Below are 23,742 nucleotides of genomic sequence, written 5' to 3'. Positions count from 1 at the left end.
TGGAAATGGAAGACAGGCAAAGGCAGGATTTCAGGCCTAAAAGGAAAGTGAGACTTACAGGTACCTGACTGGACAGACTCAGGTTGGCGGCCGGGGTCTTCTTCTTGCTGCCAGTGCTGTTTGCGTTGTTCCCAGCACTGCTGTTGGAAGTGCTGCTGGTGGAGTTTTTTCTTTTTCTCCGTTTTGTTGTCGGTTGCCTTGTCGGTTCTGCTGCAATATGGAAAATGGAAGGAGGATCCGTTCCAGGACAACAATCAAAATACTGTTCCTCCAATGAAGCTGTTTTTACAAATTAAAAAGGGTAGGGGCCAGCCCTGTGGCTTATTGGTTAAATTTGGCACTCTCTGCTTTGGCGGCCTAGGTTCCGTTCCTGGGCCTGGACCTACACCACTCACCAGAGGCCATGTTGTGGTGGTGACCCACAAAATAGAGGAAGATTGGAACAGATGTTAGCTCAGGGCTAATCTTCCTCAGAAAAAAAAAAAAAAAGAGTAGATACTTTACACTTTTTTCAAATTCTTTTTAGCTTTACAAAGAATATAAGGAGAATTTATTTTTAGTACAAAATATGTACAACTCTTTTCTTTTGTATCTGGTGAAAATGATTTGTGTTTAGTTGTGTTTTCACTTCATATATATGTCTGTAATCTATTAGTATATTTTATGGGTGAGCTACTAATACCACTTTCATAGATGAATTAAAAATATTATTACCATTACAAAATTTGGGAAAAATTTTTCTCTGGACTATTTTTTCTTTATAACAAAAGGAGGGCTCTGTGATCCCTAGGGGGCCTTCAGGGTATGAGAGAAAGTATAACCCTAGACAGTCAAATTAGTGAGCTAATGTGTAACAGCAACATCTACTGGCTAACTGTCATACTGCAGCCCAGCTCTATTACACCTTAACATCCTCAAATAAAAAGAAGTGTGAGTTCTATCAGCTGTGAATGTGGAACTTAGGAATTCCCAAGTTCAGTATGGCTCCCAAGTTCCCTGGTTTGGACCCTGATATTTAAAGAATGTTACTAATTTCAAAATTCCTGGGAAGAAACGTCTTAGTATGCTATAGCTGGTATATTAATGAGGGAAGCTAGATCTTTTCAAGAAAGGCCTGTTTAGAAATAGGGAAAAATATTTTGTACCTGAAGGATGGGCAGTGTCTTAATGGAAACAGAGTCTTTCGAAGCCTTTCCAGGCAGTTACTAAATAAGTTGAAAATGGTATGGATTTTTTTTTCCCAACCCTATTCTAGACCCAACTCTGATGAAGAGAGGATAAGCCAAGGCCATAGCAGAACTAAGCGAGAGAGCCTTGTAGTATTTTCTGAAAACACCACGCTGCCTCTGATGGGCAATGGGGAGGATCCCTTTAAGGCTCTTTTCAAAGACCATTTAGTCCACTAAGTTATCTGAAACTGTCGATGAAGAAAAAGCAGATTCTGTTCCTATTTACATATCATTTTGCTACAAATATTTTGTCCTTTACACTCAAATATTTTCATCAAATGGTCTAAAATCTGTCTCCATAGAGTGTTACGGATGCTTATTCTGCAGGTTATGCAAACAGGAAATAGAATTGTTCCAGCTCCTGCAGTTGGCGAAGAGTTGAGTAAGACATTCCAAAGTCAAGCAAATACCCGCGTTTCCTCTGAGAAGCATCGTCTTCCTTTGACCTCAAGAATTTAAATCAGCTACTTCTTTTGATACCTGTACTGTCTTCATGAAATCTGGGGGAAATGTGCCTAAATTGCACACTCTGGATCACTCGACTGGTGGCAGGTGGCTGTGGTAGTAGCGTCATGAACTTTGGAGACACAAAAACCTGTTGTGACACAAGCCTCTTATTGATTAGCTATGAGACTAACTTTGGCAAATTACTACTTTAAATCTCAGCCTCCATTATATAAAATGGGAATAACAATAAATACCTCACAAGGTTATAGTGAGGATTTAACAAGATGAATGGAAGGTCCGTGAGGGCTGGGCCCCGTGATCATTTCATCCCATGTTGTACCCCAGTGGCTAGAGCAGTGCCTGGAAACTCTAGGGCCTCAATAAATAATTTTGGATGAATGACTGAATTAATGAATAATATATGAATTATATATTCATATGTTGCAAAACAAAGGTGCTCAAAACATTTGGCTAATGGAATATATATATATATATTTTTTAAGATTTTATTTTTTTCCTCCCAAAGCCCCCCAGTACATAGTTGTGTATTCTTAGTTGTGAGTCCTTCTAGTTGCGGCATGTGGGATGCCACCTCAGCGTGGCTCGATGAGCAGTGCCATGTCGGCGCCCAGGATTCAAACCGACGAAATACTGGGCCGCCTGCAGCGGAGTGCGCAAACTTAACCACTCGGCCACGGGGCCGGCCCCTGGAATATATTTTTTTCCATAAAGGCTTATTGATAATGAAAGAGAAAATTGGGTCAATTTAAGTACGTTTAATATATTTGAAAAATAATGTTCTAAATATCTAAAATTCCCCTAACAAGGGGATGCAACTATTCTATGTAAAATAATGCTCATTTTCTCAGCTTTCTAAATATGTAGTTGGTTAAATCTGCTACATTAACTTTAGATAAATCCCCTGGCCAATTACCAGCAGAAGGTGACCATTATATTTTGTGATTCAGAAAGCTATGTGCCTCATGTTAATAATTACTCTTTATAAAAATAATCTTTAGCGAATGGATACGTTTTGCTTTTATGATCAATGAGGCTCAACACACGCCTGGGAGTGAAAATGTATTAGATAGAAAGACAATTAATGGTGACTTGAAGCAGTAATTTCAGAACCCCAGCAGGAGACTGTAGCATCTAAACTGCATTCTAGGAAGTGAGGGAAATGAAATCTTTTATGTATTCTCTTCATGATCAGAGTACCCTTTGATATTATACATCTTAAAAAATAGAGTAAAATTTTTTTTCTTTTTGTCCTTTCTTCCTTCCTTCTTTCCTTTCTCCATCCCTCCCTCTCTCCCTTCTTTTTAATAATTTCCAACATTCTTAAAGAAACAGAAAACAAAATAATAGTAGGCCATGAGAAGCTAGAAGTCTTGTCCAGCAGAACCGCCACTGCACTGGGACACAGGAAACCTTGGCTGATTTTGGCTTTACCAATGATCTTCTTGGTAACATTAATTAAATCAATTTCCTTTTCTGATTTCAGGTACTCTGGCAAGTGAGGAGACCATAGATGATCCCTAAGGATGTTTGCCCTTCACAAATTCCATGTCTCTAGGTCCAAAATTTAGGTCAGAATATCCCTAATAAACTACTTTTCCTGATAAATTTATGATCACTTCCTTCCTTTTCACATCACTTCATCCCAAGAAGGAGCCTCTAGAAATGCATTTATTTATTGATTATTTATTTTTTTATTGAGGTACCATTGGTTTATAACATTCTATAAATTTCAGGTGTACATCATTATATTTCGATTTCTGTGTAGACCACATCCTGTTCGCCACTCACAGACTAATTACCATCCATCACCGTACACATGTGCCCTGGAAATGCATTTAGAACAAGAGAGAGGAACAAGGGCGTACCTGGCGGCGCCACCATCCGCTGCCACTTCTGAAACAGGCAGGTCTTCAGGCAGTCTCGTGGACTGAGGTTGTAAGTTTTATGTCTTGACATCAGTTCCTGCATTGGCTCCAGTATTACACACAACTGCAAAGAGTTCAAAGACACTGGTGTTTTGCTACTTGATAATATTATCTGCAATAAATAATGTTAACAGCTGGAATCCATTAGAAAGGTTAAGGGTACTTTCTTTTTTTCCCCTGGTTTTGATTTTTCCTATGCAAGTTTGGAGGAAGAGAAATATTACCAACACGTGATAATGCCCACTTAATTTACTATCATGTATAATGTCGTATTATCGCTGAATGTGAGTTATACACACACAAAAAACAAACTCACACACATACCCATGGACACATTCTGTACAGACTATTGGGTGGATACATGCAGCTCTATTCTGAATTCAAACGATTCTCTCTGGTTAAAGAAAAAAGCTCTCTTCCATGGAGCACGGCACTCTCTGACTTCCACTCTGGTTTCTGCTGTGGTTCCTGTTTGTATAACCACACACTGTGAGTTACAATGCTAGTTTATGTAGATTATGTGGCAGTGAAAGCCATCTTTTCAACTTTGGAGAACAAAGAGGCAACTCCAGGTACTTTTTTGATGCTAATTCTTATAAAGGCCCACGATGAATACTACTTCATTTTTATTCACGTACTCATTTGTATTTTACACATGATGATAATGTCAATAACATATGCTGACATTCGTTCAGTGTGGGACTTTTTTCTGTGGTTCTGTACACAGTCACCTTGTTCCCTCCTTTAGTTAGATTTTTCAGCTTGACTTTGGTTCAAGACATCTGATGACAAGGATTAATGAATGAAACAAGAAGGTAAATCCATTTAGGACTGCCATGGACTTTTCTGAATTCCTTCTCAGTTGGAAGCTTATCAGAATACCACCGCACTGAGAGCACTGCACCTAAGAGGACAAAGACCACAACTGAGAAGGATGCGTCCACTGCTGTTGCAATTACAGCGATACAAATATTGGCAATGCACCTTCCCATGTGGAAAAACATCATTTGATTATGAAAGGCAGACCTGTAGCCTCCAGCTTCACCGGCTCAGGCCCATCTTTTTATTATCCCCTTCCCTTCTGCCAATCCTCATCTTGAGTACTTGGTGAGAGGTCACACTGGTTTTTGTCCACTGTTTCCTTCTACCTGGGATTCTAACCTCCCCTCTTACTGGCTAACGTCCACTCATCCTTGAAGACAAAGTTACTTCTTCTGTTATGCCTTCCTCCCCGGGCTGTACACCTCTCCCCAAGCAGGCTGAGCTGGGTGCCTCTCTACACTTCTCCCATAGCACCTGGCCCTTTCTACTCTATGCACTTGATCATTCATGCTTTGTAATCATCTGCTTCCAAGTCTGTCTTTTCCACTTGACCTTGAGGTCTTTGAATGCTGAGACTGTGCCTCTTATCTCTGTGTTCCCAGCTTCAGCTCAAATGAAGGGATGCATTTAAGGAGCAATTCTTAGAAAGACTGGAGGATCTTTCTATGCCAATGTTCCTCAAAGTAGTCTAAGTAACACTTTCATCAGAACCAAATGACCTGATTATTAAAAATGCAGAAGTCCAGGCTCTGTCTTTTCTGTTTCACTGAGTTTGAAGCTTGGGCCCTGAATCTGCATTTTAAAAAACCATACTCCCATCTAATTCTGATATACGCTGCTGAAGTTGAGGTCCACTGCCCTACTTACGGGACTTTAGGATAGATAAGCATAGACAGCAAGACATGCACAAATCTCCAGTGTTTTCCAGCTCAATCTTTTCTCACTTCCTTTCACTTTCCCATGCCTTCCTTTCTTCTCAAATCTAGATTACCTTACTCAAATCAAGAGTACCTTCATCTAGAAAATTTCCTCAGCCCTTTTCACCTATCAATGATCTAAACTTTGATAAAGCCAATAACCCCATTTAAGGACCAACTGTGATCTCCTTCCATCTGCAGTTTCTCTGGAGGAGAGAACAAGATTTTCAAGCGTGAACAACACAAGTATACTGTCAGCCAAAGAGACAAAGCCACCCAACCCTAGTGAATCAGACTGTAAAGGAATGAGATCTGGATCAGTTATGATACATCTTCAATTTTGTGTATCTTCTTGCTTACCTTGAAGTCCTTTTTGAAACCTGAAATGTTTATAAGGAAAAACCTGTGAAAGAGGGAGGGTTACGGTGTGATTAACTATTCCAACACCGTGCAGACTCTATGCACGTATTCCTCTATAAAGCATCCCTCACCAGGAAACAAAGTACGTGCAGGCTACAGACAACCTCAAGTCTTCCCCAGACGCTGATGCTCACTGGACCAAACAGAGTGAGAGGTTCCACAATCATCTCTACAAATTGAGATAAGAATGGATTATCCATCAAAGAAGAACCACTGCTACATTCAGCCAGGGTCAGATGCTGTTTGCATCGATTATTAAGCTAGGATGGTAAGAAAAGCTTTCAGAGAAATTCCAAGGACTTGGAAAAACATGTTTTTTTAAATTAAAAAAAAGTTAAAAAGGTTTTCAAACGCTTTCCTTTTGGTCCATTCTCCATTCTTAAGAAATGAGCTCACAATGGCTATAAAATACATGGGTGGAGTGGAATGAGCATAAACTTAGAAGCCGAGAGGTCTAGGTTAGGGTTTTGATTCTGTCACTTGTAGTGTATCATTGGGTGAGCCACCTAAAAATGCTGGGTCTCAGTTTCACATGGAAAACAATATCCATCTTCTCTATTGTTGTGAGAATTTGAGATAATATGTCTGACACATAAGAATTCAACAAACAGCAGATATTATGCTTGTGTATTAGCAGGCACAGCACAGACTGCAAAACAAGCCACCTTTCTACAGTTTTAAATCAACAAGCATTTGCTTCCTCCTGTGTCAGGCACTCTGCTTGGGTGCTGGGGACGTTGTGAGGAGAATAACACAATCTCTGCCCTCAAAGAGTATTCAGCCCCCTTAAAAATTATTTAAGCATATTAAGAAAACTATTCTGTGTTTACACCTCAAGCATGTCAGGAAATCACGTCTTTCTGAAGCAAGTATTTTCACTATATGACAAGTTAGATGGCAAAGATGACCTATTATGGACCTAGAAAAGGCTGTCAGCATAGAACATGTTAGGACACGGGAGAGCCGCATCAATGTGAGAACCCACGAGCTCATTATCTTTCTTTTTTCTGGTACTTCTTCTCTCTGGGTTTTGGGCAACACTTTTTTCAGGTGCTAATCCTCAGGATTTATCCCTTCCCCTTTAATGTAAAAATCTCTTCCCGTCGCTGTAACCCACCCTAAAGGAGTCTGCGTCTCTGAATACTAATCAGCAATCCCCAAAGCCATTTTTCTTCCAGCGGAGGGTTCCCGGGCTGGAGAGGCAGGCTTCCGCTTATTCATGTATGTAAATGAGCCTTCCGCCTTCTGCTTTGCCGGGCTGCATGCTGTAGGTGGCAGAACTAACTCAGACAAAAGCCCGCCTTCTCAGGCAGCAAGTCACTGCATCTTGGCAACAGCAAAGGTCTGGGGCGTTATGAAATGAGATCAGGAAGACGGTTAGCGGAGTGGGTTCCCGCAGTCACTAGCCAAACCCTTCTGGAGCCAGGATTCCTGCTCCCTCTGAGGTCTCAGGCCTCCTTGAGAATCTGGTAAAGGCAATACAGCCTGTCTTTCAAATTTTGTACAAAATATCTGGAAGTTTATGAGCCCTCTTATATTCCCATTCACTGACTCTGGGTAAAGAGTTCCTGTTTGTAATAAGCATGAACCAGGCTACAATGTACATGCCTTGCCCAACCATCCAACACACTCATACACACACACTCACCACTCAAATGCATATTAATGGAACTGAGCAAAATAACACAGGGTGCTTGGACTTTCAAGAATAACTTTATCTGCAAAGTTGGGCCTGCTACAAAGTGCCCAGCAGTCCCTTTGCCTGAAAAGAAAGGTCACAGAGAGTAAGTGTGCCTGCAACATCTGCAGCAGCCTGCACGGAGGGGTGCAATGTGGGTTGGTCTCCTCCCGGGGTAGGGTTGGAGGATACCAAGAGGAATCCCAGGGATTGTGGAAAGGGGCAGGAGCCAGCAAGGCCTGAGACTTCTCTTGGAATGCGAAGCCCCTAGACGTGTAATCCCTGCTGGGTCCAGTTAGGATCCCAAAGAAAGCCATTGCCCATCCCTGGCAAAGCTCCAAGGAGGCTTTTTGAAGATTTAGTGAGAGTTTTAGGTTCGGCTTGCTCCTCCTCTGTTTCTGACTTCATTTTCTGGGATTCTGACCTTAGCACTGACCCTTTGGTAGAATCCTATAACCACAGCAGTGACTTGCTGGGTGAGTGAATGAATGGATGGATGGATGGATGGATGGATGGATAGATGGGAGGATAATAGATTGTTTGGCCAGATTTATAGCAAGTAGTCATTGCTAATGGCAGAGAAATCAGGCACTGTCCTGGGGACGTAGAGGTGATGAATTTGTCCATCTGATAAACAACTGATTGCCTCCTCTGTGCAGAACACTTTGCACAAATGCACACATATATACCCAATTACTACATGTCCTGGCCAGGCAGGAAGACCTTAACTCAATCCCAGGACTCCTGCCTTTTCATAGCAACAAAGGACCTAGGAAATACAGACGGTATGGTGTTCTGCTTCCATCTGACAATTCTGGAGATATTTGATTCTCCTTAGCTACACACTCACACTCGTTCTTCTTGCTCATCTTCTTGCCCGAACCCAAGAATAGGTGGTGATTGTCAGAGTTGGCTCTGGCCTAAAAAGTTGATTTCCTGGGGTTGACATTTGGCTATCTCCCAAACCTGGGTCCTGTCTACTGCCAACATTTTCATTCAGTCTTTTCCGGATGACATCCTCTGAGCTTGAGACCCTTACTCTGTATGTAGATGTCAATCCCTTGCTCAGGCCTTTGCTCACCCTGTTCCTCTTGCCTGGAAGACCTCCTTCCCTCATTCTCAGTCATCTTAACCAGGGGTTGGTAAGCTCAGGCCTGTGGGTTAAATATGGCGGTGCTTATGCATTGTCGATAGCTGCTTCTGTGTTACAACAGCAGAGTTGAATAGTTGCCACAGCGTCCATATGGCCCACCAACCCGAAAATATTTACCATCTGGCCATTCACAGAAAGACTGCTGACTCCTGTTCTAAACCAGTGCTACTCAAAGGAGGTAATCTGCAAACTATTTGTCGTGTCTCCGTGACAGAATAAGGAGCTCGAGGCAGAGTGTAATGCAGTTCACTGCTTCCTTCATTGAGAAAGTCTTGTGTCAAAACAATGTCAGATGAGCTAAACAGTGTGTCCAGCAACGCAGGTGATTTGCATGCGGGAACAAGCTCCTCATCTTATTGTGGATCATTAAGAATTTGCCATCTGGCACCGGTCTGCAAACCACATTGGAGTCACATCAGCCTGACTATTTAGATCCTCCAAGGTCGAGCTCAAATCTCACATCTGTCTCTGACCACCCCTGCCTGCAAAGGATTCTTGCTTTTTTTTTTTAGCACTTATTACTAATCTACTTACACCCCAGTGTTTGTATTTGCATTAAGTATTTTTCTTTCTTACGGACTCGTTTCATCTCCTTATCTATAGTAAGCCATGTTTTACTTTTCTCTCCCTTTTTTTAACCACGATATTAGGTATCCTCAAATATTTGTTGAGTCATAACTTAATAATTGCTGTGGCGTATCTAACCTATGTCTGTCTCTGGAGTATGTACCTGACATATATTATATCATTAACCCTCACCACCTCTTGGCCCACTTTTAACAGGTGAGGAAGCTCAGACTCAAAGCTGACATTTAACAGTGTGATTCTTACAATGTATCCAAGGTTATACAGCCATTTGAAGGGTAGAGAAGAGGTTCACAGTCAAGTTTCCCTGACTTCAACCCTGCACGCTTAACTCCTAATTGCTCTGTTGTTTTCTTGCTGAATATAAGTGGCCTATATTGCTGCTGATACCAAGTTCAAAGGTTCTCATTGTCGTCGTATTGCTCCCTGCACGTGGTGTTGATCTGGACACAGAGAGGTGAGTACTACACAAGGAGTGCAGGCTTTGGCACCAAATTCATCTGGGTTCAAACCCCCAAGTCTGCCATTTACTAGCTGTGTGTCTTGGTCAAGAATTTCAGCCTCTCTGAATCTCAGTTTCCTCATCTGTAAAATGGGGATAATACTACTTCTCTCTGATGGTTTGAAACACCATATGTAAATCCTTAATGCAATGCCTGGAGCAAGGTCAATGCTCAAAAGATGGAAATTGGTATTATGATAAACACTAGTTGCATCAAGGACCCAGCCACACTGAGCCAGGAGATCAATGTGTGATGTGATTGGTTAGCCACTCTGGAAAGTAAATCACTTGGTCTCCTTGAGACTTAGGGTGTCACTAGACATAATGATCCGAGGGATGGTAATTAGGCCAATAGAACATGGCATTTTAGTAACTAATGTTTCTGATAATAATCCATCTTTAGAATTCAGTGATAAGTAGAAAATGTTCAAATCCACAAACCAGAGTTCTTTTTTTCCCCCAGTAACTTACTCCTCTAGCTAAATATGAATTAGAAAGATATCAGAGGGTGGGAGGTGATTAGAAACAAACTCTTATCTAAGAGTGAGGGTGTCTTTCCTAATTGAGAAACACATCACAAAAAGAGATCTTACATTAAAACAATACAAAAATATAACACATGGAATCTAAAAGGAAACAAAACAAAACAAGCAGATAATCCCACCTAGAAACAGATAAGAATGAATAACAGGCATCCACAGGAGTAAAACCCACTCTGCATTAGAGGATGAAAAATAAGGGAGAGAGGAAATGGTTTGCCTTAGAAGCTATGCAATTCCAGACATCAGATTATGACTTGGGTTTATTTCCTGATAGGATTAAAGGTAAATTGGCTGTCAAACTCAAAACATCCTCTTTTTTTATCTGAAGATTCAACCAGGGGAGCCTTTGCCTTTTCTCAATTGTTTTGCAAATTGATTACTTGGGAAAGTTATCACATCCAACCCTGGAGACTGGCAGCCCTCTCCACGCTCAGTGACAGGAGAGCATAGCAGCTGCCGCTCTGGTCTTGGAGGGACCATCCTCTTCCAGAGCAAGCAGACCACGCATGCGCATTTCAATATCTAGGCTTTGATCTCAATTTTCAGGCTGGCAGGAGGGACGTCTATACGTGACCACCGAGGCCACTGGCCGCTTTTCTGACCCTCCCGGGAGAGAAGTCCTGGGGTGTATTCCAGAGATACGGAGACTCCATCAGACTGGGCAAGCTCACTCACGGTTTCTGCTGCACTGGTCAGGCCCATGATGAGACAGTTCAACACCCTGATGTGCGTTCTCTTTCCTTCTGACTCCATGGACTTAATTTCTTTGCTGTCGTTGGACAGGCATCCCTTCCACAGTGCTCTGGTTATTTGCTTATTTGCTCTTAGACCCCACTCCTTCCTTCCAGCTCTGTACTGCAGGAGACAGACCCCTGCACACTATTTTCCGGCTGTTTTTGCCAGCTGGCTTTGGGTGAGGTTTGACAGTTCAAGGCACCAGGGGAGACTGGAGGGAAGTGGGTTGAGTTAGTTTCCTAGGGCTGCTGTAACAGAGTACCACAAACAGGGTGGCGTAAAACAACACACATTCATGCTCTCTCAGTTTAGGTGGCTAAAGTCCAAAATCAAGGTGTTGGCAGGGCTGTGCTCCTCTGAAGGCTCTAGAGAAAAATCATTCCTTGCCTCTTCCATCTTCTGTTGGCTCCAGCTATCTTGCTGTTCCTTGGCTTGTAGCTGCATCACTTCAATCTCTGTCTCCATCTTCACATGGCCTTTTCCCCTATGTGTCTCTGTGTCCTCTCCTCTTCTTATAAGGGCACTAGTCACTGGATTTCCAAATAAGGTCACATCCTGAGGTTCTGGATGAACACGAATTTTTGACGGACACTATTCAACCTGCTACATGGGTAAAGAACTAAGTAAGAGTATTTCTTGTCCTCTCTGGTTCAGATGGCCTCTACAACAGCTGTCACTAAGGGTCCTCTATGGTCCCAGCTGCTACCAGGTGACCTGACAATAACACCTCTTGCCTTTGTCCCCCAGAGTGGCAGTTGCTAACCGTAGGGCTGCCTCATCTTCTGATTGCTTTTCCAGCTCCAACACCATTATAAATAATTTGTCATATTAAATTTCCTCTATTAAATTACCTGGTGTGGGTTTTGTTTTCCTGGTTAGACTTTGAATAAGGTTCATGGTTTGTAAGGAATTTGGCAATATCTAAAAGATGAAGGGCTTCACATGTAGAGAGGCATCACCTGTATTGGTTAAGTATGCAAATTTGTCTTGGGTTCAGATTCCAGCTACTTAACAACTGAGTGACCTTGGGAGAGTTACTCAATCTCCTGGTGTTTCAGTGTCCCCCTCAGCCAAGTTGGGATAACAATAGTACCTAGCTAATTGGGTTGTTAGGAGAAACAAGAAAATCCATGTAAAGTATGTACGTGGGTCCTGGCATATGGAATGTGCTCTATACATGTTTATTCTGATGGAGGTATAACCAAGCTGGGGGGCAGGGGCTTCATGAAAGACATTTTGAAACTTATCAGGACCTACCTGTTAACATTTTACATATGCTTCCTGCTCTATGTATATATAGAGAGATATATATACTATGTATATATACATATATATATACACACAGCCTGAAAATTAGATTTTGGTGGTACAGCGGACGTCTAAAATGTTTAGTCAATATACCTTCCCTATAAATAACTTTTTCTGACCACTGGGCCATTGCCTCAAATACCCTATCCACATGTTCTACTGCATCTCTAAGTTCTGGGGCATAGGAAAGAGGAAACATTTGCTTGGAAATACCCCACAATTATTAACAAACATCTAAGGAGTGCTATCTGTCACCTAGAGGGCTATGAGCAAATTTCAGGTAAATTTTTAAAATTCTTATTGACCAATGTTGTGCCTTCAGATGAGTTAAGCTCTGAAAATGAAGACCAGTGGCTCACGATTACTCTAAGTGGCCTCTGAGAGACATTACCTCTTTATTGTCTGTCACTGTATTAGTCACGGTTCTCTAGAGAAACAAAACCAATAGGATGGGTATGTATATATTTACGTATTTTAAGGAATTGGCTCACATGATAACAGAGGATAGCAAGTCTGCAATCCACAGAGTTTCCATAGGCTGGAAACTCAGGCGGGAGTTAATGCTTCTGTCTGGAGGCAGAATTCTCTCTTCTCCAGGAAACATCAGTTTTGCTCTTAAGATCTTCGACCAATTGAATGAAGCTCAACCATGAGTAATCTGTTTAATTCAAGTCACCTGGTTACAGATGACAACCAAATCTACAAAATACCTTCACAGCAAAACCTAGATTAGCATTTGACTAAATAACTGGCACTATAGCTGTTATGAACTGAATTGTGGCCCCCTCAAAATCATATGTTGACGCCCTCATCCCTAACATGACTGTATTTGGAGATTGGGTCTTTAGGACATACGTAAGGTTAAATGAGATCATAATCCAATAGATTGATGGCTTTGTAAGAGGAGGAAGAGACATCAGAGACAGACATCTCTCTCTCTCCATGTGCACACACTGAGGAAGGGTCACATAAAGACAGTGAGAAGGTGACCAGCTGCAAGCCAGGAAGAGAGCTCTCACCAGAAAGTGAACTCAGTCAGACGTTGATCTTGAGCTTTCCAGCCTCCAGAACTGTGAGAAAATAGATTTCTGTTGTTTGAGCCACCCAGTCTATGGTATTTTGTTATGGCAGCCTGAGCAGACTAAGACAATAGCCTAGCTAAGTTGACTCATAAACTGTCATAGTCTCCCTTCTAGGCTGCAAAGAGCTGGAGAGCTGGTCTGTGTTCTATTATTTTACTTTTTAAAATATTACCCAGTACCAAGCAATGTATCTAATGTTTGTGGAATGAATGAATGCTTGAATAAATAAATATAATAGAACAGAAAACAAAAACAAATAGGTGATTAGACATCAGAAAATAGGTCAGCTCTTGCTTCATCTACTTTGTAATTGTAGTAACTTGGGTACCAGGGATGCAATGGTGACAGACACAGCCTCCCTCCCTTGAAGCTGACTGTCTAGATGGGAGACAGAGTATAAATAAGAATTCCAAAAGGGCCAGATATTATAATGCAGAAGGGCAAGAGGGGAGAGGTTGCCAGGAGGAACTGACACTTGAGTTAATACCTAAAAAGATGACTTAGGAGTCAGCCATGTGAAAGAGAAGACAGCTGGGACCAAGGTAGAGGGGATACACATGTGAATGCAAGAGAGAACATAGTACTGGAAACTGCTACATAATGAGATTAGAGAGCGAGCTACAGAGGAGAGGCGGGCAGTGGTCAGATTTGTCAAGGCCTCAGTTTCTGCCCCATAGAAGAGCTGAGAGGTGCAACTGATGTAGGCAAAAGCATCCTGTGCATAATGAGGCCTCTGCAAATGCCATTAGGATGAACACTGAACTGCAACATGGAAAATATCATACTGTTTTTCTTTCATCCGTGTTTCCCGAGCATGAGGAAAGCATCATTGACATTACAATGTGTTTGGCAAAACAAAAGCACCAAATAGCCCCCAAGGCAAACACCGGCTGCTTAGAGTCTCCCACTGGAGGCTGTCCCCCAAGCTGAGTGCTGTCGATCACGGCACTGGGAATGTTTGCATTCATCCACACTGTTCCTCGCTGGAAATAGATAGGTTTTGCAGCATGTTGGTTATTTTTCCTGAGGAACTAAAAGACTGTGTATGTGCAATGAGGTAACATTTAAACACTCGCATCTATAAACGGGGCCTTATAATTTTAACACTGGGAGCAAGGGAATTTGGATATGGTCCTTGGGAGCTATCAGTGACAGTTTTCAAGGAACACGGCTATCTTGTTCATGCAGTTATAATCCCTCCTGAACATTAACTGTGTCATTATGCCTGCCTCCTGTCCTGGTATAAATACCCACAAGACTGTTAAAGATGGCATTGTGTTCTGGGGTTTGGGGCAGCATCCCCACGGCTGATGCCTGGGAGGATTTATGGGCTACGGTCAGTGTAGGGATATGGACTTCTCTCCCTTGGCCCCCAGCACCCAGAGCGTGGCTGCATTTGGAATGCCTGCCTGCCTACCTTCTTGGGAGCTTCTGCCAGGCAACGGCCCTCCAGCTCCATGCTGACACAAAGGGAAGGAGCAATTTCTCAATAACGTAGCGCTCAGTTGCTCGATTGCTCCCCGGCGGCTTTGATCACTGTGTGCCTGTGGAGCCTTGTATCAGCAGCCATTTCCCCTCCCAGAAATAGAAGTGAGATTGGCTGAAAAAAAGCAGGATTCACGTTGATAATGGCAGCACTTTATGAAAATGGAGTTGGCAGAGGCTGTGGTTCATTCATTTACTCACTCATTCAACACATTTACTGAGTACATGCTATGTGCCCCATTGTTCCAGGTGCTGGGGATGCTGTAAACAGAAGTAAAGAAAATCACTGCTGTTATGGAACTACATTCCAGTGAAGGAGACAGATGAGTTTACAAAGCAAAAGATATATGTTAGTGATGAGTACCAAAGAGGAAAAAGGAAGCAGGGAAAGGAGATATGAAATGTTGGAGTTGGGAGTGTTGAAAATTAGGTACTTTGGCTAAAGTCATTGTGCTAGGGAGAATAATGGCTCTGCAGCGATGTCCATGTCCTAATGCCTCGAATCTGTGAAATGTCAGGTTACATGGTAAAGGGAATTATAGTTGTTGATCAGCTGACCTTGAGATGGAGAGATTAGTCTGGATTTTCCAGGGGGGGTCCAACACAATCACAAAGATATTTACAAGTGGAAGAGGGAATCAGAAAGGAGAGTCAGAAAGATGGCAGCATGAGAGAATTTTGGCCTGACATTGCTGGCTTTGAAGATGGAAGGGGGCCATAAACCAAGGAATGCCAGTGGCCTCTAGAAGTAGGAAAAGACAAGAAAACAGATATTCCCCGAGAACCTCCAGGAGGAAGGCAGCCCTGCCAACACCTTGATTTTAATACAGTGAGATTCACGTAAGACTTCTGATCTACTCTCAGATAGTAAATTTGTGTGGTTTTAAGCCACTAAGTTTGTGGTAATTTGTCTCGGCAGTAATAGAAAATTCATACAATCACCCAGAAGGTGATATCTGAGTAAAGACCTCTAGTAAGGTTACCATATTTAGCAAATAAAAATATAGGATGCCCAGTTACATTTGAATTTCAGATAATAAATAATAATTTATTCAAGTAATTAATAAATATAATAATAATTTATTCATTATTTACCTGCTGTTTAAATTTAACTGGGCATCCTGTATTTTATCTGGCAATCTTAATCTCAGAGAAAGTTAGGAAGCAGGATATTTGGAGAAAAACATTCTAGGCAGGAAGAATAGCATTCTGACCAGAGGGAACAGCAAGAGCAAAGGCTTGGGGGCTTTGAGAAATGTCTAGAAGAGCAGTATGGTTGGAGTGGAGAGAAGGAGGAGAATAGTAGGAGAAGATGAGTTCAGAGAGGCTGTGAGAAACTGGATCATGAAAGTCATAAGGAGGATGTTGGTCTTTGGTCTGAGTGGGCTGGGTAGACATTGAAAGGTTTTGCGTAGAGGAGTGCCAATGTTTGGGGCCTCTGAGAATGGGGAGATGTTGACCATAGCAACTTGAAGACAGGGTCTAATCTATTTTGCATCACCCTGAACCTAGCACAGATGTAGGTACTCAAGCACACACGTGCTGGGAGTTCAGCGGTGCTCCTAATTGGTAGCACTCAGTGCTGTGCCATCCATCATCAGGACCAGAAAGGTGTAGGGAAGTGCATGGTAGGAAATGAGAGGATTTTAAGAAGAAAAAAGTGGTTCATCAGGAGAGATCTGAAGGCCATAAGGCGACCTGTAAGGGACAGGGGAAAGAACAGATGCGTGGGGACCTCGTGAAGGCAAAGACATTATGGACAAAGCCAAACGTGACCCTAGAACTCAAGTGTTAGGGAACTCTGGAAAGACAGCGTGATGTCTACTCTCTACTCCAGTTAATTCAAAGCAGCAGAGTCTAAACCAAGATCCGAGGAAACCATGTTTCAAGTCTTCAAACACTTCAAGGTTTCCTTGGAAAAGATGCAAGAGGAAAGAAAACTATGATTATAAAACTCTCCTAGCAGCTTGTTAATGAATCACTCACTGCCTCTAATCATGACTAGTACTTGGTGTTTACTGGGCACTGGGCAGTGGGCTCAGTGCCTTCCGTGGGTATTCTTACTTCATTCTCCCAGCACCATTAGCTACACAGGTATATAGATGAGGAAAGGGAGACCAGAAAGACTGGGTCCAAGATCACACAGCGTTCAGGGACTCATTAGCTTTCGCCTCTTTGAACTTAGCCCCCAGACCAGATCTGTTACTCCCTCTCAGTTTTTATGCCCATGCTTGTGAACACAACTCTATCACTCCGCATTATAATGAGCTGAATATATGTCTGCTTCCCTAATGAGATAGGGATTTTGGTAGCAAGGAGAGTCGTCCACCTTGACGACATCAGAAATTGGCACTTAACGGCAAGCAGAAAAAGAAATTAATGTTGAATGAATGAATGAATGAGGGAAATATCCTCTCTGAGCCTCAACTGTAGATGTTTCAGTGTAAAAAGACTGAGGCGGCCAGGCCACAGGTGGAGCAGGGCCCTTGTTCCTTCATCCTCAGCAGAACCAAGTTAGGACTGAAGGATCCTGCTCCTTCGCTACTTTTTCTCTGGGGTTACGTGAAAACGTGAATATGCTTTGCTTCTAATTTCACTGTGCTCATTTTCCCACAGAGAGTATTAAAAGTCTCAAGAGGGATCATGGATTGTAGCTCTTTTTTGGTTTTTTCCTTCATCTTTCTACAGTTACTCGTATTGGAAGACCCCCTCCTTTATCTTCCTCCACGTGTTTATCTAATTGTTTCCCTTTCATCGTCTGTGCTTTGAGAACATCCCTGGGCCCTGGGTCCTTGACGGAAGATCTTCACACGATGATGGAAAATCTGCTCCTATTCTAGCCATTAAATTGATCCAATATCCAGGGGCTTCAGCCTCTACATTTTTGGGGGGTGTGTGTGTACGTATGTTGAAGAGAGGTTTATGGCTGACATCTGCCTGACCTTGCCCTCTTCTGGCATTGAATCCCTAGACATGAGAAAGAATGGGTTCCTCCGGCCTTCTGAGAACAGGAAGAGTTTGGGGTGAGCATCTTTTTTGAAGATGGCTGGTCCAATTGGCAGAACTAACCTGGGTGCCTTCCAAAGAGAAAGACAAAAAAATACAACCACAAGTTCACTGTAGGCTGCTGCACTCAGATGGAGTCTCAGATTCTCCAACGATTTATAAACCAGCAAGCAGATAGCACAAGACTCCTAAAATTAGAGAATTTTGAAAACTGGAATACTCTTGGACATTTTTACAGCAAGGAAGACTGAAGCTCATGGCGTTTGAAAGACTGTCTGATCTCACATTGCTGAGTTGGGGTCAGCCTGGGAACTGTGGTCTTCTCTCTCCTTGCTCAGGGTCTGTCCTTTCTACACACTGTCACACTGACTAAGGTGTTCTCCTTTCCAAATTGGACATTTTCTTTCAGTTGGGTCTAGACTCAGTTCTTGGAACATTCTTGCAACCTGTAACTCTCCTAAGGCATTCAGGACGGCCTGTTTTGCAATGCTGTTATGTATGGGCATCTCTCAGCTTGGCCACTAGTAGAAGGTGAGTTCCCCAAGGGCACACTGGAGGTGCGGTCCATCTCCATGTCCCTCATGATCTGAGGCAGAACCTAATGCCCTAAGTCCTGAAAAGAAGCCAGTTCATTTCTGGTTTAAAAACACATATTTATTTGGTATGAACATAGACAAAATAGGGGGTCATCATATACCTCCATTCTTCTGGAATTTTTAGCATGATCAAAGCTTGTTTTGAAAGCTTAGAGAACCCCCTCAAGATTACAGTTCCCATTTATCCTCATAGAAACTCTCTCAAAGTTGGTTCTTTCTTGAATTTTATTCACCTGAGCCGACACAAGATATCCTAAAAAACGCCATCCACTATTTTGAGGGCTGGCACACAACAAGTTGCTCTGTTACCCCATGCAAACTTCATAGCAGCTCTATGACTCAGATATTATTGTCCTAATTTTACAGATGAGCAATCTGAGACTTGGAGACATTCAAGTGACTCACCATTCATAAATTATCTCGTTTTATCTTCACAACAATATTATGCAGTAAGACTGATTCTCCTCATTTTTAGAGGCCACCGCCGGGGTTTTAAAGAAGCTAAATGCTCTGCCCCCAGACCCACTGCTAGAAAGTAATAGAGCCAGATTTGAGCATAACTCCTAGTGATCCTATACCCAGAAGGGAGCTCAGCAAATAGCAGGTGCTCAGTAAACATCTGTTGAACAAATGGGTTGTTCCATAGCCCACATTCTTTCCACTGCCCTCTACTGTTGCACAGTTGTTATCTCTCCCTTTGGCACATGCTTTTGACATCAAGGCCGATTAGAAAGCATTCTGCCAAGTCGGTTTTCCCCAGCCAGCTTTGGGCTGCCTGGTTCCTCTGTTACCTCCCTGTAACTCTTTGCTCCAAACAGTATCTTTCGGAAGCAGCCTAGGAAATGACAATTTCCCAGTCTGCATTTCTCTTCGCTATCTCGTGTGAAGTTGCAAAGTGACGTTTCCTTCCTCCTAATTTCTCCAAAAGGCAAACGACACATTATTCAGGAGTTCTGCGTCAAATCCTAGCACCCGATGTGCCTGCTATGCAAACTGTCCCCTTTTTCTATTTGTGCAGCAGCGAGACCTTATCGCTCTGGCTGCTCTTCACTTCGATTATGAAATGCATCCGCTATCACTCTTCACCTGTGTCCTTGGCGGCTCCCTCAGGTTCACATGGCTTCTCAAACACTATTTGTCTTGGTCAAGTTCCTCTGGGTCCAAAATAAATCATGGGTTTAGAGAAACCATCACTATGTCATCCATACTTGAGCTCTGGCATGGCTAAGAGAACAGACAGACACATTCAAACCAGGGATGTGGTTTAGGAAAACCTTATTATTGAAATCATTTTTATTTAGGAATGTTCTGTCCAAAAGCGCCCAAAGGGATGCAGTTTTACAAGGCATCATATAAGGAATTATGCCAACTGATCATTTTTCCATGGACACTGCAGTTCAAACTGATGGGAGAAAACAGAATAGGACCTATGAGGAGTGCCACGCAGTTTTCATTTAGGAATAAAAGGCTTTAATGGAAAGCTCTTTCTGAGGTTTCATTCTGGCTTAGTATAATCATCTTGTGCACTAAAAATAAACAGATTATGCATAGCTAGGGTTCTGGGAAAAAAATCAGCCTCTGTCTTTATCCTCCTCTCCCCACTTTATCTTTTACTGTTTTTCTTTTAATTTTCAGTATGGCAAAAAATAAGGTTTTCAGAAGCATAACAAATGATGGATTTCAGACATCACAATATTTTCTCCAGGTACACACACACACACACTCTTCCGTGTTTCTATATCATGGCTAAAGCACAAATGTGGTGTTTTTTCACAGAACTGTTGCTATTTTTAGACTAAATTGTAGGAAGTCTGCAGCATGAATAACTGGACAAGAAGCACAGCACATGGTAATATGCCAACGCAAAAGCTCGCTTGGCCTTTAGCCAATGAACTGTGGCTAGATGTTGCAGCAATGAAAGTAAAAACACTGCTTACAAAGGAATGATTAATAAGCTGACAAACTTTCAAGCATTTATTTCTTATTCTTCAGTGCCAGCTATATTAATACTAGCATATTTTCAGCTTTATTAGTAAAGTCTTGCAGCCTGGTGCTCTTTGGTGTGTTCATGAGGGCTTCTTAAATCAGCTGCAAATTATCTGGAGAGGTGAACGCTTGATAAACATTGCTTTCTTCTCTGTCACCCTAATCGACCCTATCTGCTTATTTGCCTCCATGACACTTGCACTGAACAATAACTGTTATCTTTCCCCAAACCCAATGCTAGAAGAAATCTTTTCTGACAGAAGGATAAGTATCTGGTGGTAACTGATCCACAGGCATTTAGTGTGACGTCCTGGGTCATGTTTGTCTCCGGGAAGTTCTGTCCCTCACTGTGGCAAACTGCTTCCTCCGTGTGTCAGCTGACATTCCTTGGATGTCAGCCACTTCCTAAGGAGGGAGCCAGCCAATAGACTCCAATCCTTTCTCTGGGATAAACTCATGATCTGAGTCATCTGGGAAGATGGTATAAAATGAGGAATTACAAGATGGAATTAGTGATCAACTTGTTCACTAGGACAGTCCCAGATTTTAAAACCAAAAGACCCATATCCCAGGAAACCGATCGATCCCACTCAAAATGGGACAGCTGGTTACCCAAGATGGAATAGTCACCAACTTGAGTGAAAGAAGCCAGGAAGGGGCTTGGGTGGGCTTGGGAGTCAGGCCCAGGTTCAAATCCCAGTTGGGCCCTTCCAGCTGTGTGACTCTGGCAAGGCTTTAACCTCCTTAAGCCTCAGGGTTATCAAAATGGGGTACTAATGCCTACTTCGTAGGTTGTTATAAGGTTTAAATAAGATAAAGGATTTAAGCTGTATGACACAGTGTCCTCCTCCACCCCCACCAACACATCATTTCCGAAGTTATAAAACCATTCATGTCTGCAAAAATGGAAATAATAACAGCTACCTCATCCATTGGAGGAGACGTGGTAGAATTATGCATGCGAAAGTGTCTGCACATACAAGAAACGGTCAACTTCAGAGCTCAGGTCAGTGGGCTCCAAAGACGCTTGTGACGGGCTCTCAGAAGTGACAGCAAACGACACAGTCAAATCACATCCTCGATGGTGTTCTCCTCCTTTGGACTCTGAACATGGTTTTATTTTTGTTGATGAAGCTGAAACTTTTCCCAGGAGAGCAAGACTCTGACGGAGAAGGCTGGCCTCCTTCACCATCTCCTGAACGTCACCAGAGGTCTTGTTTGGGGGACGTCCCCCAGGCTGGACAGATGGGTGCTTATATAATAAAGACCTTGCCCTCCAATACAGTTCCATTTTGGGGTTACATAAAAACAACAATTATGGGGAAGTCAAAATTTTTAATTAAATGTATTCAAAGAGAGTACAGATTAATGCCTCTAAGCAAGAGAGTATTTAATGCTTAAGGGCCCGCTCATGCCTGCTGAAGCAAAACCTCACTGCCAGCGAAGCTTTTAAGTATTGATATTTCCTGCATTAATAATACGCTAAGCCACATTCATAACAATATAATTAGCAACACAATTCATATCAGACAGCACGCGAGGACTCTGCATTATTAATTACGCCAACAGAGCCTTCATGTCGAGCGCCATGCTCTAATTTTAGCTTTCAAGGTAAATGATCCTAAGCTTGGTGGGTGGGAGCCTTGCAGGGAATGACGCCCATGCACAGTTCACGTCTCTCTGGTGACCACTAAATAACAATGAATGCTCTGTCCACAGCGCCTTTGGGATGACACACCTTTTAAACTCCAAGCTTGAGTGAATTTGGCTGTCTCCCAAATTTTGTATGTGGCAAAATATGATTCATGTCCTAGCAGTGTTTATTCTACCTCAGTCTCCACCTTAAAGCCTGCCAGATGTCAGGATGCTTTTATGTGGATGGGAGCAGGGCCTTAGTTAGGGTCTTAGAAGCCGAGACTCACGCTAATGGGCTTGCCCCACAGCTTCCATCCCCCCGCCTTGAACACTCGGACTGGCTTTGCAGGAATTCTCGTCTCTAGTACTAGAGGCCCTAGGATAAGCCAAGTGCACATTTTATCATCAATGGTTTTGCTAAAGGCCTATGCTAGTCCTGAGGAAGGAACAAAGCACCAAAACATATAGTTGTACCAATTTGTATTCCTCAAGTGGCTTACAAAGCATCCGTTTTTGTGTATCTTCATGAACTATGTATTATCATTTAAAAAATAACTTCCAATTTGATCAATGAAAACTGATGCGGAATCATTATTGTCCTTTTCCAATGTGAATTTTGAAGAGCATAGCTCAGCTGAGATCCCAAGGAGGATGTTAGACCCAGAATGCACTTGGACAGATTCGGATGAAGCTTCTGTGGGGGTCCCTCCTTGCTATCTGCCTATCCCCACACCACGCTGCTTCCTCATGAAGACCTTCCTGACACTCCTGCTTACCTTGAGATCTCTTGGATCAGAACGCCCATAACAGGCGCTCCTCCACCAGAATCCAGCACTTTATTATTTTCTTATTTTTTACATTAAATTCAAATAAACAATTTAAAAAAATGAGTGTTTTGGGGCTGGCCCCATGGCCGAGGGATTTAAGTTCCATGCACTCTGCTTTGGCGGTCCAGGTTCATGGGTTTGGATCCCGGGCACAGACCTACTCCATTTGTGGGCCATGTGGTGGAGGCATCCTATATACAAGTGGGGGAAGACTGACAAGAACGTTAGCTCAGGGCTAGTCTTACTCATCAAAACAAACAAAAAAAAGAGTGTTTTTAAGGATCCACTAGACATTAGATAGATATTAGGCTAGCTTCTGGAGATGCTGAAATAAATAAGGCCTGTTCCCTAACCCTGAGGATCTCAAAGCTTGGTGAGGAAGATGGACAAGTAAAAACGAAATTATAGTTCAATGTGAAAAACAAAAACATAAATAAGATCTATGTATAAGTCATAAAATGCTTACTCTATCCCACCCGCTGGAGCTTGTGAAGTAAATGTCAGTGGCCTTCATTCTGACTTTACGATCCGAGCCAGTATAAAGAGGAACATCTTGGCTGGGGTCTTACTAACCGGGTGAAATCCCTGTGAGGCCTGGCTCAAGATGCTCCGCCCCCTCTTAGCATGCAGGTCTGGCTTGGCAGAGATCCTTTGACTCAGAGAAGGAAGTTACTCACTTTTCTGAGTGAGGGTCAAAAAGGAGACCCGAAACAGAGAGGTCCACTGAACTAGGTTTGGAACGTGAAAAGGAATTTTCCAGGCAGTAAGGAGGGAAAATCACGTGCAGATGCATAGAAGTATAAGGCGGGATAATATATTTGGGTAGAGTCTAATCTTACTA

General features: G+C 42.6%; 1 protein-coding gene across 17 annotated transcripts in view; it reads right to left on the bottom strand.

Annotated features, from left to right (window-relative positions):
- LDB2 (LIM domain binding 2) overlaps nt 1-23,742 on the bottom strand; it is a 359,662-nt gene that overhangs the window by 6,909 nt on the left and 329,011 nt on the right. For 6 of the 17 annotated variants that reach the window (XR_011502306.1, XM_014838791.3, XM_014838795.3 and 3 more), the window contains exons 6-7: nt 3,563-3,686; nt 59-210 (exon numbers count right to left, since the gene is read on the bottom strand). Coding sequence is in view for 15 of the 17 variants with exons in the window: in XM_014838791.3 (XP_014694277.1) it covers nt 59-210; nt 3,563-3,686 (276 nt within the window). In the remaining 2 variants the exon portion in view is untranslated. The remainder of the gene's footprint in view (nt 1-58; nt 211-3,562; nt 3,687-23,742) is intronic. The other 11 variants (XR_011502307.1, XM_070506174.1, XM_070506173.1 and 8 more) reach the window with 3 other exon arrangements.

Source organism: Equus asinus, chromosome 3 (assembly GCF_041296235.1).
Source record: "Equus asinus isolate D_3611 breed Donkey chromosome 3, EquAss-T2T_v2, whole genome shotgun sequence".
Lineage (NCBI taxonomy): Eukaryota > Metazoa > Chordata > Mammalia > Perissodactyla > Equidae > Equus > Equus asinus.
This window is presented reverse-complemented; position numbering and strand designations above follow the sequence as displayed.